This window comes from Epinephelus lanceolatus, chromosome 5, assembly GCF_041903045.1.
Source record: "Epinephelus lanceolatus isolate andai-2023 chromosome 5, ASM4190304v1, whole genome shotgun sequence".
Classification (NCBI taxonomy): Eukaryota; Metazoa; Chordata; class Actinopteri; order Perciformes; family Serranidae; genus Epinephelus; species Epinephelus lanceolatus.
The window spans coordinates 12,903,315-12,917,328 of NC_135738.1; the positions used below are offsets into that span (position 1 = coordinate 12,903,315).

General features: G+C 43.5%; 1 protein-coding gene across 6 annotated transcripts in view; it reads left to right on the forward strand.

Moving 5' to 3' along the window:
• The window catches only part of sin3aa (SIN3 transcription regulator family member Aa), a 35,535-nt gene that overhangs the window by 2,186 nt on the left and 19,335 nt on the right, over positions 1-14,014 (forward strand). The window contains exons 1-9 of one of the 6 annotated variants that reach the window (XM_033634901.2): positions 913-1,096; positions 5,568-5,784; positions 6,146-6,325; positions 8,076-8,182; positions 10,140-10,434; positions 10,545-10,793; positions 12,838-12,990; positions 13,164-13,319; positions 13,441-13,530. In XM_033634901.2, coding sequence (XP_033490792.2) covers positions 5,599-5,784; positions 6,146-6,325; positions 8,076-8,182; positions 10,140-10,434; positions 10,545-10,793; positions 12,838-12,990; positions 13,164-13,319; positions 13,441-13,530 — 1,416 coding nt within the window. In that variant the 5' untranslated portion in view covers positions 913-1,096; positions 5,568-5,598. Of the gene's footprint in view, positions 1-912; positions 1,097-5,567; positions 5,785-6,127; positions 6,326-8,075; positions 8,183-10,139; positions 10,435-10,544; positions 10,794-12,837; positions 12,991-13,163; positions 13,320-13,440; positions 13,531-14,014 lie in introns of those variants that run through there. The other 5 variants (XM_078167717.1, XM_033634896.2, XM_033634899.2 and 2 more) reach the window with 5 other exon arrangements.

Below are 14,014 nucleotides of genomic sequence, written 5' to 3' on the forward strand. Positions count from 1 at the left end.
AAAAGTTGCAAAGGAACTGCAAAGAGACACAAAACAACTACAAAAAGACACAAACTGAATACAGAAAAGGGCTAAACAGCCACAAAGACACTCAAAATAACTACAAAGAGACATAAAATAAGCAAAAAGGACATCAAATTAGCTCCAAGAGACACAGAATAACTACAAACAGGTGCAAAACAACCACTAACAGACATGAAACTACTACAGAGACATAAAACCACAAAAAGATGCAAAACAAAAACAAAAAAGGAGCCCAAACCACCACAAGGTCTGTGTTTCTTGCTCCTGTGTAGAAAAGTTTGTGGGGCCTTTTGCATATCTGTGCCCCTGACCATAATCCACCCATAAACACAATGTGGTTGCCCCATAATAAACCGTGTATTTTTCTAGTCAAGTTTTGATCCATATAGTTAACGTTTCATACAGTATTGCTCGCCACACATGATCCAAACTTTTTAAAATCATTTTTTTAAAATCTAGAAGTCCAAAAAAAGTCCCTCAGGAGCATGGTGCAGCTGTGAAGGAGTCTTGCAGGAGTTAACACGTGCAGGATACAGAGCTGCAGGAGAAAGAGACAGGTCACTGTTATTGGTTTAAAAAAGTGCCATTTGAATACACATGTACATTGTTAGAGGTCTTAACTTTACCCCAGATGTTTAACAGTGTACTCATAATACAGGCGGGACTCCTCTCACCGCTGTATTGTCGCGCTTCAACTCAAAATGGGCGTGCATGGTAACCGCGATAAATCTTTGATTGACAGCCCTGATTCACAACCCGGGTTCCTTCGCCCCGCCCCTTGCGTATCCTCACAAAGTTCTGACCAATGGCGGCCGTCGGGAGGCGGGACTATGTCTGAAAACCCCGCCTCCCCCTAGAGCTAACCGAGCGGAGATTGTTTTCCTCTCCGGGGAGATTTTTCACTTTGCAGCCTTTAGCTTGAATTATTTTAAAAACACACGCCACCGATAAGTTGTCTTCAGCACATACGTCACTTTGGTACCTTCCCCGGCCAGAGGTGTAGCGGTTAACCTACAAATAACGGATTATCAAAGCATCATTCGCGATCTTCGGCTTGCTATTTGGGAGAGGGGTGAGTTCAGCTGAATTCATTCAGCATGCTAACACAGCTAGCTACATACCTACCGTTAGCAGACGTTTTAAGCACACCACACCGGGAATCGACGTTTCTCTGCATGTCACTCACTTGTGCCTAGATCCGATATGAGTGCTCTAATAAATCGATAGCTAAATGCTCGCTTCAGATTTAGCAATAGATACCAGATCGTTTAGCTGCATGTGCTTACCTCCGCTAGCCCCGGACGGCGCTCGGTGTCGGGCTAACGTTACTCAATGTTGTTTACATTAGCTAGCAGCTAACTGGCAGCTCGCAGCAACCTATCGACAAAACAAGTTCTCGGCGTAGTTAGTAGAAAAACCCGCCTTTGAATACTTCAAAGCTGGATAGTTAGCTTAGCGGTTAGCAAGTCAGCTACTTTCCGTGCTTACCTGCTTGAAATGGAGTGTAATTCGCTGCCCTCCTGCGCCACACTCTAAATGGCGGGCGTGGGGGGAAAGCGTCGTGCTGTAACTCGAGGTCGGTGCTTGTGTTGCCAGGCCATAAAGGGGATGGTGAATCGCTGTTGTGTGCTAACGGTTAGCATGTAGCTAGCAGACACATTTGCCTCTATGTGACTATAACGTCGCTACACCGAGTGGAGTTGAGGTGTCTATAAATACTGCAGCCTCGCTTTCTGTGGCCGTGTCTGTTTGAGGGAGAATGTAGTTGTAACACGGCTCCATAGTCGGAAGCGTCGCTAGTTAGTTGCTCAGTTTGACACTCGTTGTGCAACTTTTGCTCGACACTCGGGTTTTGAAACGTAATTTCCTCTCCCATGGTCGGTTTTCTTAGCTTTGTGTTTGTTTAACGCTTTTCATTCAGGTGCTTATGGAGTTGTTGCTGTCTTGAGGAAGTTGTGAATGGCAGACCGACTCCCACGTTCCCACAGCACCTGTTTGTTACAGCGGTGACGTAGGCTGTCTGTATTTCATTGGCTGCGCAGGCTGCAAGTTTTACATTCAGTGCATGTTAACATTTAGATGCATTGCTTTAGCACGGAGAGAGCACCTCACTTCTCTGACAGCACAAGACAGGCATTGAAGGGAAAATGGCAGCTTTTATTCTTATCAGTGTTAATGCAGTGTTCTCCCATTATATATCTCTCATATAAACCCCCAAATTGGGTAAGGTATTGACAGGGGGGTTTGCAAGTTATATCTCAACTCAGATTATTTATAAAGCACATTTAAAAACAGCCCACGTTGACCAAAGTGCTGTACAAAAGGGATAAAATGCTAAAAACACAAGAGGCAATATAACTGTCAGATACACAGCTCACACATTTAGAGACACACAGGCGCTTGTCAGGGAAGACCACATCATGGGGACTCAAACACTAATGAATAAAAGTAGGTTTGGGGGGCAGACAGCAAGGCACGATCACCCCTGAGCTAAAGTCTGGAGCATGGGGCCAGGAGCCCCAGGTCAGCTGACCTGAGGGACCTGAAGTCCCTAAGTGTGAAGATTTGATTCAACTTAATGCAGAAAACGCGCTTTCAGTGAATGACACTTTTTATAACAATTAGAATGAAATCTTCCTTCGAACATTTGCACTTTGATTAAACAGAGATCTGACTGTAGCTACAGGCTGAGATCTCAAATTTTAGTTTTGTTGTCTGTTCCTTGTGCTCGGACTGAGCTGGGAAAAAGGACCTATCGTCTCACTTGGAATAACCTCCAAAAAGATTTGAAACTACGCAAATTGTTTTCACAACCTGACTTTAAAGCTCTCATGAACACAAGGATGAATTAGTCGGTTGGGTCTTGTCATTGTGTTTAGGTGTTCTAATGTTTCTACATGTTACTGTATAACCTTTATGTTTTTTTATTGTGCGGTTGTTTGGCCATAACTTTTTGTGTGCTGCTGTCTCAGCCAGGTCTCAACGGTACCTACGTGGTAAAATACGGGTTAAATAAAAAAATAAATAAAATAAAAATATGAAAAAGAAAATAATGCCATTGTCTTTCATGAAAGTTTTCCCCTTTTATCAAGTCAAATTTAACTTCATTAGCCACTGTAGATATTATGTACACAAAAATACACACAATAAAAGAACAGAGATGTTCAATATAAGATAAAAGCTGTACATTGTTGTTTCAGGGTGCTCCACACCTCCCCAACTGTTTACTTTTCCCAAAATACCCTCCTCCAGTCTCCTCATGCACGCACAAAGTTTCCTCATTTTCATACTTTTGCTGCACCATCTGTGCGACAGCCCCTCGGTGACGTAGCTGCTCCTTCGTTACGTATGTACCCCGATGGAGTTTCAGGTTTGAGGCTGACCGGCACATCTCTTGTGTATACAATTCCGGGCATGGTGTTGTTGGCTCGGGACGCCGGCAAGTTCAAACAAAAGTGTAATCAGACTCTGAAGCAGGTCTGCAATGACACGCATGCACTTAGTCTTATGTCAGTGCAACTTTGACCCAGTTTGCGGGGGAACAACACCCTCCCAAAGTATCACACAAAATAAAACTGACATGTGCTATCACAATTTAATAAATCAATACATTGTACAGTGGGTACGGAAAGTATTCAGACCCCTTTAAATTTTTCACTCTTTGTTTCATTGCAGCCATTTGCTAAAATCAAAAAAGTTCATTTTATTCCTCATGAATGTACACTCAGCACCCCATCTTGACAGAAAAAAACAGAAATGTAGAAATTTTTGCAAATTTATTACAAAAGAAAAACTGAAATATCACATGGTCATAAGTATTCAGACCCTTTGTTCAGTATTGAGTAGAAGCACCCTTTTGAGCTAGTACAGCCATGAGTCTTCTTGGGAATGATGCAACAAGTTTTTCACACCTGGATTTGGGGATCCTCTGCCATTCTTCCTTGCAGATCCTCTCCAGTTCTGTCAGGTTGGATGGTGAACGTTGGTGGACAGCCATTTTCAGGTCCCTCCAGAGATGCTCAATTGGGTTTAGGTCAGGGCTCTGGCTGGGCCAGTCAAGAATGGTCACAGAGTTGTTCCGAAGCCACTCCTTTGTCATTTTAGCTGTGTGCTTAGGGTCATTGTCTTGTTGGAAGGTGAACCTTCGGCCCAGTCTGAGGTCCTGAGCACTCTGCAAGAGGTTTTCTTCCAGGATATCTCTGTACTTGGCCGCATTCATCTTTCTTTCAATTGCAACCAGTCGTCCTGTCCCTGCAGCTGAAAAACACCCCCATAGCATGATGCTGCCACCACCATGTTTCACTGTTGGGACTGTATTGGGCAGGTGATGAGCAGTGCCTGGTTTTCTCCACACATACCGCTTAGAATTAACGCCAAAAAGTTCAATCTTGGTCTCATCAGACCAGAGAATCTTATTTCTCATAGTCTGGGAGTCCTTCATGTGTTTTTTGGCAAACTCTATGCAGGCTTTCATATGTCTTGCACTGAGGAGAGGCTTCCGTCGGGCCACTCTGCCATAAAGCCCCGACTGGTGGAGGGCTGCAGTGATAGTTGACTTTGTGGAACTTTCTCCCATCTCCCTACTGCATCTCTGGAGTTCAGCCACAGTGATCTTTGGGTTCTTCTTTACCTCTCTCACCAAGGCTCTTCTCCCACGATTGCTCAGTTTGGCTGGACAGCCAGGTCTAGGAAGAGTTCTGGTTGTCCCAAACTTCTTCCATTTAAGGATTATGGAGGCCACTGTGCTCTTAGGAACCTTGAGTGCTGCAGAAATTCTTTTGTAACCTTGGCCAGATCTGTGCCTTGCCACAATTCTGTCTCTGAGCTCCTTGGGCAGTTCCTTCGACCTCATGATTCTCATTTGCTCTGACATGCACTGTGAGCTGTAAGGTCTTATATAGACAGGTGTGTGCCTTTCCTAATCAAGTCCAATCAGTTTAATTAAACACAGCTGGGCTCCAATGAAGGAGCAGAACCATCTCAAGGAGGATCAGAAGAAATGGACAGCATGTGAGTTAAATATGGGTGTCACAGCAAAGGGTCTGAATACTTATGACCATGTGATATTTCAGTTTTTCTTTTTTAATAAATTTGCAAAAATTTCTACATTTTTGTTTTTTTCTGTCAAGATGGGGTGCTGAGTGTACATTCATGAGGAATAAAATGAACTTTTTTGAGTTTAGCAAATGGCTGCAATGAAACAAAGAGTGAAAAATTTAAAGGGGTCTGAATACTTTCCGTACCCACTGTACATCGTTGACCTCTGTAAATCCTCAGGCGTCTATGTGCCACTAAAAGCATCGTGTGTTTTATTGGCTATATGGTCGGAGACCATGTAATAATTTCCTTCCCAAGCCAAACAACAGAAGTGGCTCGCTGGCACTGTGTGTGTATCCATAAATTCACAGATGGAAGTAAAAAATTACTGCCATATGCTCCTCAACAAAATACTGAATGAAATCAAGAGGCTGATTTAATGGATTCTGATAAGTTGACAGAAACCTGCCTGTATGAAATAGGGTCCATATGCTTTTTATTTGCAGGTCTCTCAGCTCTTACGAGTATGAGTTCATAATGAAGCGGCGACTGGAGGATCAGGAAACGGTTTTTGCGTCCCAGCAGCGGCGCCTCGCTGGCAACGCGGAGGCTTTCCAGCATCGTGTCCTGGCCCCTGCTCCAGCTCCAGCTGTGTATGAGGCCGTGTCTGACAACATGCAGCCCACAGCAGGCGTCCAGTACTCCGTCCCCCAGGGATACCAGGTATACTCTCCTTGTCCACTGCAGCATTTTCTTTTTTATTTTTTTTTTTTAAAAGATGACTTTTAGATTTAAAAGTAGGTCAAGTGCAGCAGTTTCAAGCCACCCATCACTCATACTGTAACTCAGCCTGTCACTTTAACCCCGTCAGCTTGTGGTGCCTGTCAGAGACTGAAACTCTGTTTTATTTCCTCCTGTAAGCTGTCTCACTTTCTATGAAGATAAATTGCTGTGCACTTTCTGTATGTGGTGATTTAAACGATCCTTTGAAGAGAAGGTTGTCGTGCTATCCACCACATATCTCAACAGATACACAGAAGTTAACAACTCGCCGTCATTGTTATAGGTATCTCTGCTTTCCCAGGTTCCCACCGTGGCCCAAAACAGTGGCGGGCATGGGCACACTCCGAGCCCAGCTGTTCATGGCGGGTCCCACCACCACAGCCCGGCAGTCCAGTCCCATGGGCCCTCAGTGATGTCAGGGCACAGCCATACAGCTGCACCTCAAGCCTCTGCACAGGGCCAGCAGTTTCAGAGGCTCAAGGTTAGTGCACTTGCTTTGTTTTTTAAAGGTTTTTACAGTTGTGACGCTGCAAAAATCAAAGAGTGTTTATGCCAAGCTAGTGAAAAATAATATACACAGTGAAATGTGTGTATTTTTAGCCCAATAAATGTGTAGTTGATTTGTTGGTTGCTCAAGGTTTGTGCATTTTTTTCTGGTTATTTAAAGGGCCAGTGTGTAATATTTGGCATGGTTTATTGTCAATCTGAATCTGAATATTCTACCCATTAATATGTTTATGTAAGTGTATAATCGCTATAAAATAAAATTCATTTGGTTTTCGTGGTTTTTGTAGCGTTATAATTATGCTTTTATATATATATATATATATATGTGTGTGTGTGTGTGTGTGTATATATATATATATATATATATATATATATATATATAGCAAGGGCCTTGCTTTAGAGAGGTCGCCATCTTGCGCCGCCATGTATGTACGGCAGAACGAGTGGACAATCCAGCCAGCCAGAGAATGCGTTTCGCGTGTATAAATGAACCAACGAAGACAGCAGGAGGAAGGGAGTAGTGAAAAGTTTTTTTAGTTATAAAGTTTGCGAATGGACCACACTTACCACGCAACAGGAGAGAATGAACCCAAACCGCCATCTGCGAGGAAAAGAAGACTTGTGATGCACTCTCTGCGGCGCTTTTCCTCCTGGTGATATATCTCCCCAACAATGGTAGCAGTAGCACCGAATCCCATTCTGTGCATTCAGCCTCTCTTCTCGCCCGCTCAGCATTAAACACATGGAGTTCCTCATCTGTATGCTCCGGCTCAAACAGGTATGGCTCTGGGTCTGTGTCCGCTACAAGAAACTCTTCAAAATCGCGTTCAAAGTCGTCCATTGCAGCTACTATAGTCCGGAGATATTGCTAGGCTAAATTAACAGCTGAACTCTGTTTACCGGCTACGCTGTCAGTCAGTGTGCGGGCTGGAGATTGAGCAGAGAGGGGAAGGGGTGCCCACTCGGTATGGTAAACGAGTATGTGTGTATGAAGTGTGTCCGTTACGCTAGAAGAGTCAGAGTTTGGGACAGAGTCTTTTACCCCCTGGAGTGTTACCGGAGTTTTTGGAGTGCTCAAATAAACTGGGCTTTTTCCCGAACGCTCCTCTGGTCTCCTGCTCGTGAGGGATTCATTACAATATCGTAACGTGGTTTAGATTTCTAAATAAACATTCACCTCGTCGCTAGATAGACCTACTCCTGAAAAACTCGTGCGCAAGGCTTTATGTCCCTACGAGGCCGCCGTCATTTACCCGACGGGAGGGGTGAGTGAGTGAGCCCTGCAATCTAGAATTTGACCACTGATGTTACTGTTTTCAACCCATTTTACACACTGGGCCTTTAAGTGGCCGCTTAACCCTTATCACGAGAAATCAGATTTTTCCCCTTAACCAAAGTTGTATTGAGCCAAGCAGATGGTTTACAGGGAAGCATTTAACGAAACTCATCCTGTTGGAGAGAATTTTAAATGAACATTTTAATACACAGGTTAATTTATTTATGCTTGTACTGCTTTTTCTTCAGTGTCTGTCAAGATTTTGAAATGCAATGCCAGGGTAAATGGTCACTGTTAATTTGTTGTATGTCAGTTGTAGCTCTTTTACTGTATGGATGTTTGGTGTTTAATATCAGAAACAGGGCATCGCTGCCAAAAGCGAATGTATAAAAAGGCAGATTGGCAGCCAGATTGATGAAATTGACTTTCTGTCTTCTCTGTCCCTAAGGTGGAAGATGCTTTGTCTTACTTGGATCAAGTGAAACTGCAGTTTGGCAACCAGCCTCAGGTCTACAATGACTTTCTGGACATAATGAAAGAGTTCAAGTCTCAAAGGTGAGGCCGCTGTTGTGATTTTATAGAAAAACACTGTGAGTTATTTGGAGGCAAACACAAAGTCGGCCAACTTTATGTTTGAAATGGGGAGTTCTTAGTAGTCCCACCTTGTCGAAAACCCACAGAAGCTGAAGGATAAGGCCACAGATCTCATTCAGATTTCCTTTTTGTTGAATATTTAAGTATATTATTAAAGTATTATCAAACCAGAACGATTCCCGTGTGTCCCAAAAACATGAAAAGTCTTTCACGAGTCTTTCAACCCTGAAAAAATCCTGACATGTTTTTGCCTTCATAAAGATAATTAGTGCACCGACAGTGACCTCATTTGCTGAGGATGACCGGTCCGTTATTTGTGTCATAGATGGCAGCTAAAAGTTGGCATTTGTTCAGAGCAATCTGAAGTTCAAAGGGCACGAGCTGCTCTTAGTTTGGTGAAACTCTTAACACCCCACAATGTTGGCAGCTCTTGAATACACCCTGAGTCACATCCCAGGTATAGCAGGGTGACGGCTGATGCAAGACTGTTGCAGCCGCATCTCTCAGGCTGGGAAGTTTTATGAGGATAAAACTGTGACTAAATTATAGAGATACAACTAAGAAGTGGAAGCCATTTTATTCTTAAAGTGGTAACCTAAGTCTGAAAGACCTTATAGCATTTGTCTGACTCTAAAACAACTTCATATGTGAGTACGGCACCAGCGACACATCCACTGCCAGTTCATCATGGACAGTTTTGTTCAGACGACATTTGTCATTCAGCAGTTAGTAGCACCATTGTGCCATGTTGTGAATTGTGCATTTATGGAGTGCATTGTTTTGCTGAGAAGGTTTGTGTGAGTTTGAGAATTTCATCTTTAACCTCTTCCACTCCACCTCTCCCTATTATAGACCCCTTTTCCTCTCATGTGGGGGACAGGGGATCCTGAGGGCGAGGTAGCAGGTCAACAGTATATGCCACACCAAAATGGTATACCTCATCTGGAAGCAGGGAACGTCAAGATTAATTTGAGATGCAGCTCAGCAGCGTGTGTCCAGTTTTTCATGTCATAAATATTTAGTAAACAGTGTGGGTTTTTTAGGCCCCTATTCAAACTTTGAAAGGGCTGAGAACATTTATGGTGGAAGTATATGAAGGCCACTCCTTTGCTCAGTTGTGTCTCATAACTTGCAGCAATTTTGGGTTTGTTACCATTTGTTGCACAGATTTGGTGCGAAATTTAAACATTTTTCACCACTTAAGAACAGAAAAAAATGGTCAGAAATCCTCCCAAAATACCACATGAAGACACTAAGATTTTGAGGAACATCATAGAAAAATCCATGCTTTAATTGGGTATTAAAAACTTCTGACTTCTGTAAGAATTGCCTTTTTGGCAGGTGGATGGTGAGCACCTCTGTTTTGAAAACTGCTCAGAAACCCCTTTATTTTAAATATACCTACTAAAGCCTTACAACCTCTGAATGTACGAGGTCTCGAGTTTGTGGATGCAAAGTTTCATGAGGAGACGATTATCCTAGAGGTCACTTTAGATCATTTTATACAGTGAGGTCAGGTTTAAAAATAAATGGTCTTACTACAATGAAATGACTGCTACGTGAACTTATGTCATCACACACAAATACATTTGGGCTCATAGAATCCACAAGAGTCTCAATTTTTCAGTCATACCCAGTTAGGCAAAATTAAGACATATGTAGTGCGTGCTAAAAAAATGGCATGTTTTTTTGCTCAAAACTGCATCATATGGTATCATATGGATTCATATGATACCAGTATCTTCACTAGTTTTAACTCAGCTGATGAGTCAGAGTTACTGATATTCATGGGGCTACTATTTTTTCATTAATAAAAAAGGCTTGTTTGAAATAGTTACACTTAGATTACGGAAGTGATTGGCAGGATGACACTCATGGTAGCTTTGATTTAATTCTGTCTTTTGTTTGTATTTTGCAGTATTGACACCCCTGGGGTCATCAGCAGAGTGTCGCAGCTATTCAAAGGTCACCCTGACCTCATCATGGGTTTCAACACCTTCCTGCCGCCTGGCTACAAGATCGAGGTCCAGACCAACGACCTAGTCAACGTGACCACGCCTGGTCAGATCCACCACATCACCCCGCACGGCATTTCAGTCCAGAACATCCCCATAACAGGAGCAGCTACCCAACATCCGCCCCAGCTCCCGTCTGCTGCGACCACCACCGCCCCACCCCTTCTGACGCAGCCCACCCAAGCTAAGATGAGCAAGGTGAGTAATTCAGAGTGGGAAGTGACTGATGAACACCAGCAGAGTCTCACAAAGGCAAAGATACTGTTATTCCCATCTTCTGAAACCCAAAATGTCATGGCCTTTTTCAGCCTCTTCAGCCCCAGGCGTTGACACCAAGCAGTCAGAGCAATCCGTCCATCCCTGCCTACACCTCCCCTCGCTCCCCGCCCATGCAGCTCCACCCGCCACTCAGTGGGACCCCCACTGGGCCACCCATGCAGAACAACCAGCCTGTGGAGTTCAATCACGCCATCAACTACGTCAACAAGATCAAGAACCGCTTCCAGGGCCAGCCCGACATCTACAAAGCCTTCCTGGAGATTCTCCACACATACCAGGTCAGATCGCAACGGAAACGTCAGTAATACTTCATTTCATATAAAGTAGTTTTTAGGCTTAAAAAGATTTAATTCTTTAGTTGCTGAAAACTCAGTCTCTAATTTTCTGCCACTAGGGGTCTCTCAATCAAAACAATAACAAAAGATGGAGCAATGCCGCCATTGCAGTTAGTCTTCCTAGTTAGGATTTCTTCAGTGTTCTTTGTTCAGGAGGTTTTTACCAGGAGCCAAATTATCCACAGTGGTCTCCTCCTCTCCAAATAAACAGACCTGGTGATTAAAACTGGTGAACTCACAGAATAAAGACGTTAAAAATCAGTGTTTCTCTGATGCTGTTTGGCTTGCGCAGAGGTGCCCAACAGCCATGCACCTGTTAATTTGCACTCACCTTTTTTCTCTGATAACTTAAGATCCAGACATTGAGGGGGGTTGTAAAGACAACCGGCAGACAGCCACAAACACTTTCAGTATGGTACCTATGGAACCAACAGTAACCCTTCAGACATGGTACCTAGACCCTAGAGTTTCCACTGCAAACAGTCCTCTTAAATGTGGGCGGGGCTGTTGTCACTTACTGCTGCATCCAGCACTCACTGTATTTCCTCATCACCAGTGACACAAAGGAAAGTCTGCACTTTGTTTATCGTCCACAGAACGAGGCTGCACGCCGACATTTTCAGAACAAAATAAAACAGGCTGCAGTGAGAGTCTCTCTCCATGGGATATTTAGAAATAGCAGGTTTGTGCATTTAGTCCTTCTCAGGCAAGCTCAACCGGCCGTAGTCCACAGGAACAACACTCAGCAACGCTTTTTTTTTCTCCAAGTGAGGATTAGAGTATATGCAGTTCACAAAACCTGGTAGAAATGAATATATATGTTTATAAAGCTTGAAGATCCACTCATTAATAAAAGTGTATTTCATCCAAGAGAGACATTAAAAACTGTTGAAAAAGTCGCTGGCAGTCGGCCCAGTGAATTAATTTATTTTTTCTCAGACTCCAGCTGCTTCAAGAGGCAGCAAAACATCCTTTCATTTTATAGTTACAGTTTACTAATAAAACTCTCCACGTTATGAACAGTGGTTACATGAGCCTCAAAACCAGCCACAACTCAGTCCTGAGCAGAGTGACCGTCCTCTACTGACCAATCAGACTGCAGTGTTCACAGCTCCAATCTGTGTGCTAGGTACCCCAACAGAGGGGGGACCAAAACTGGGGACGGTACGGAACAGTTCCATTGGTACCATCCACAACTTTTCACAGTGGAAAAGGAAAAAATGCACATCAGACTGAACTTTACTGTACTGTACTGCTCGGTGGAAATGGGGCGCATGACGCCTTTGACAGGCGACGGTGACCGCATAACACGGACCTTGTCCTTGATTAAAATAACAGATTTCTTTGGGTTTGAACATTGTTGGAAACGTTTGTGATAATGTAAGTGCACAACTCAACAAAAAATATATGTTGTTTTCAGACACTGTAATGCAAAGAAGTTCTGTATTATATCTTTAATCTCTGAATACGTCATATATACAGAGAGACATACCAGATCTCAGACTCTGACCCAGTGTTTCTTTCCGATCCAAGAACACAAGCTGATTTTAGCAGAAAACACAGTATATTGAGCTGCACTAACATCATATGCCAACAAGAATCTGAAAGACTTTCTGTGAAAAGCCTGAAATTCTGTGAAGAATCTGTGGAAAAATCAAATTAGTGTGGACTTCCTGTTTAAGACAGGACCTTGCTAGACTTCATCTTAGTAATGAAACTGTTTCCAGTTGCTCTTTCAGTAACGTAACCTTCTCCAAAGTGAGCTCAACTGCTTTGGCTTTGTTTGGCCCTGCGGGAGCGCCAACGCAGCGACAAGCTCGACCCTATTTTTCAGAAATGTCACCCTTTTCATCCCACTGGAGTTTACAGGCCTGAAATAAGAAAAACTAGAAGTGCATTTTGAAATTGGTGGAGGCCTTTGTGACCTCTCATATCACTCCAGGTTTCAGCAGTTACTTCACAGTGAACTTGTGTCTGTCTGTTACAGAAGGAGCAGCGTAACGCTAAGGAGGCTGGTGGGAACTACACACCGGCCCTGACAGAGCAGGAGGTGTACGCTCAGGTGGCCAGGCTCTTCAAGAACCAAGAGGACCTGCTCTCGGAGTTTGGGCAATTTCTTCCTGATGCCAACAGTTCAGTGGTGAGCAGAGACCCTCGTTATCATAGTCAAAGAGTGTCTTATTTAGTTTGCACCAGTTAAAGAGTCAACATTCAACCTTGATCCTAACAATAACCTGCTGGAATAATCCTGTTGTACTTCAGGAGATCCAGAGTTGTTCCCTCGTCTTGATTAGCACTGTGTCTTCTCCATAGCTGTTAAATAAGACCACAGCCGAGAAGGCAGAGTCCGTACGGAACGACCACGGCGGTACAGCCAAAAAGCTGCAGCTCAACAACAAACAGAGGCCCAATCAGAATGGCTGCCAGATCCGTCGCCATCCAACTCCAGGGTCCACACCCCCAGTCAAGGTACACACACATGCATCCTCACATACTGCTGAAGCTTTAGTCGACTCCTGCTTCCTTCTTCTTCCCCATCTGTTTTTGTAATGATTGCACCGATGTCCTCTCATCTGCTGTTTTGGAACAGAAGAAGCCCAAGTTACTGAATCTGAAAGATTCCTCAGTGGCGGAGGCCAGCAAGCATGGAGTCGGGACAGAATCTCTGTTCTTTGAGAAGGTGCGTTTTTAGTATGCTGTGTTTTGTCTCTGTTTGTTTGTGTGTAAAGCAAACAGCCATTAAATGAAAGGATAAGAACACAGGATGTGAAAGAAGAAAAACAATCACTAAGTTATGCAGATAGAATTTTAAATCACAGCTAAAGCTTGGGAAAGCAAAGCAGAGATTTTAAGGTGTATTAGCAAGAATTTCACTGAACCTTAAAATGGGATAAAAAAAAAGTGCGTCTGCATATTATTGCACATAAGATAAGTTATTGCACTCAAGAATAAGAACCTCAGTTCAGACTTTAGTATGGTGATGACTTTGGGGCAAGAGCGCTGAGCTGCTGCATGTACATGCACCGCCATCATCCTTAGCATACAGCAGAGTCACAGCTCAGTGTAGCAGGAGTCAGATACTTAGCATGGGACAAGAGTTAGAAGATGATGGTGGAGGTTTCGTGTCAAAGCAACAGGCAAATGCACTTGTGTGGCAATATTTC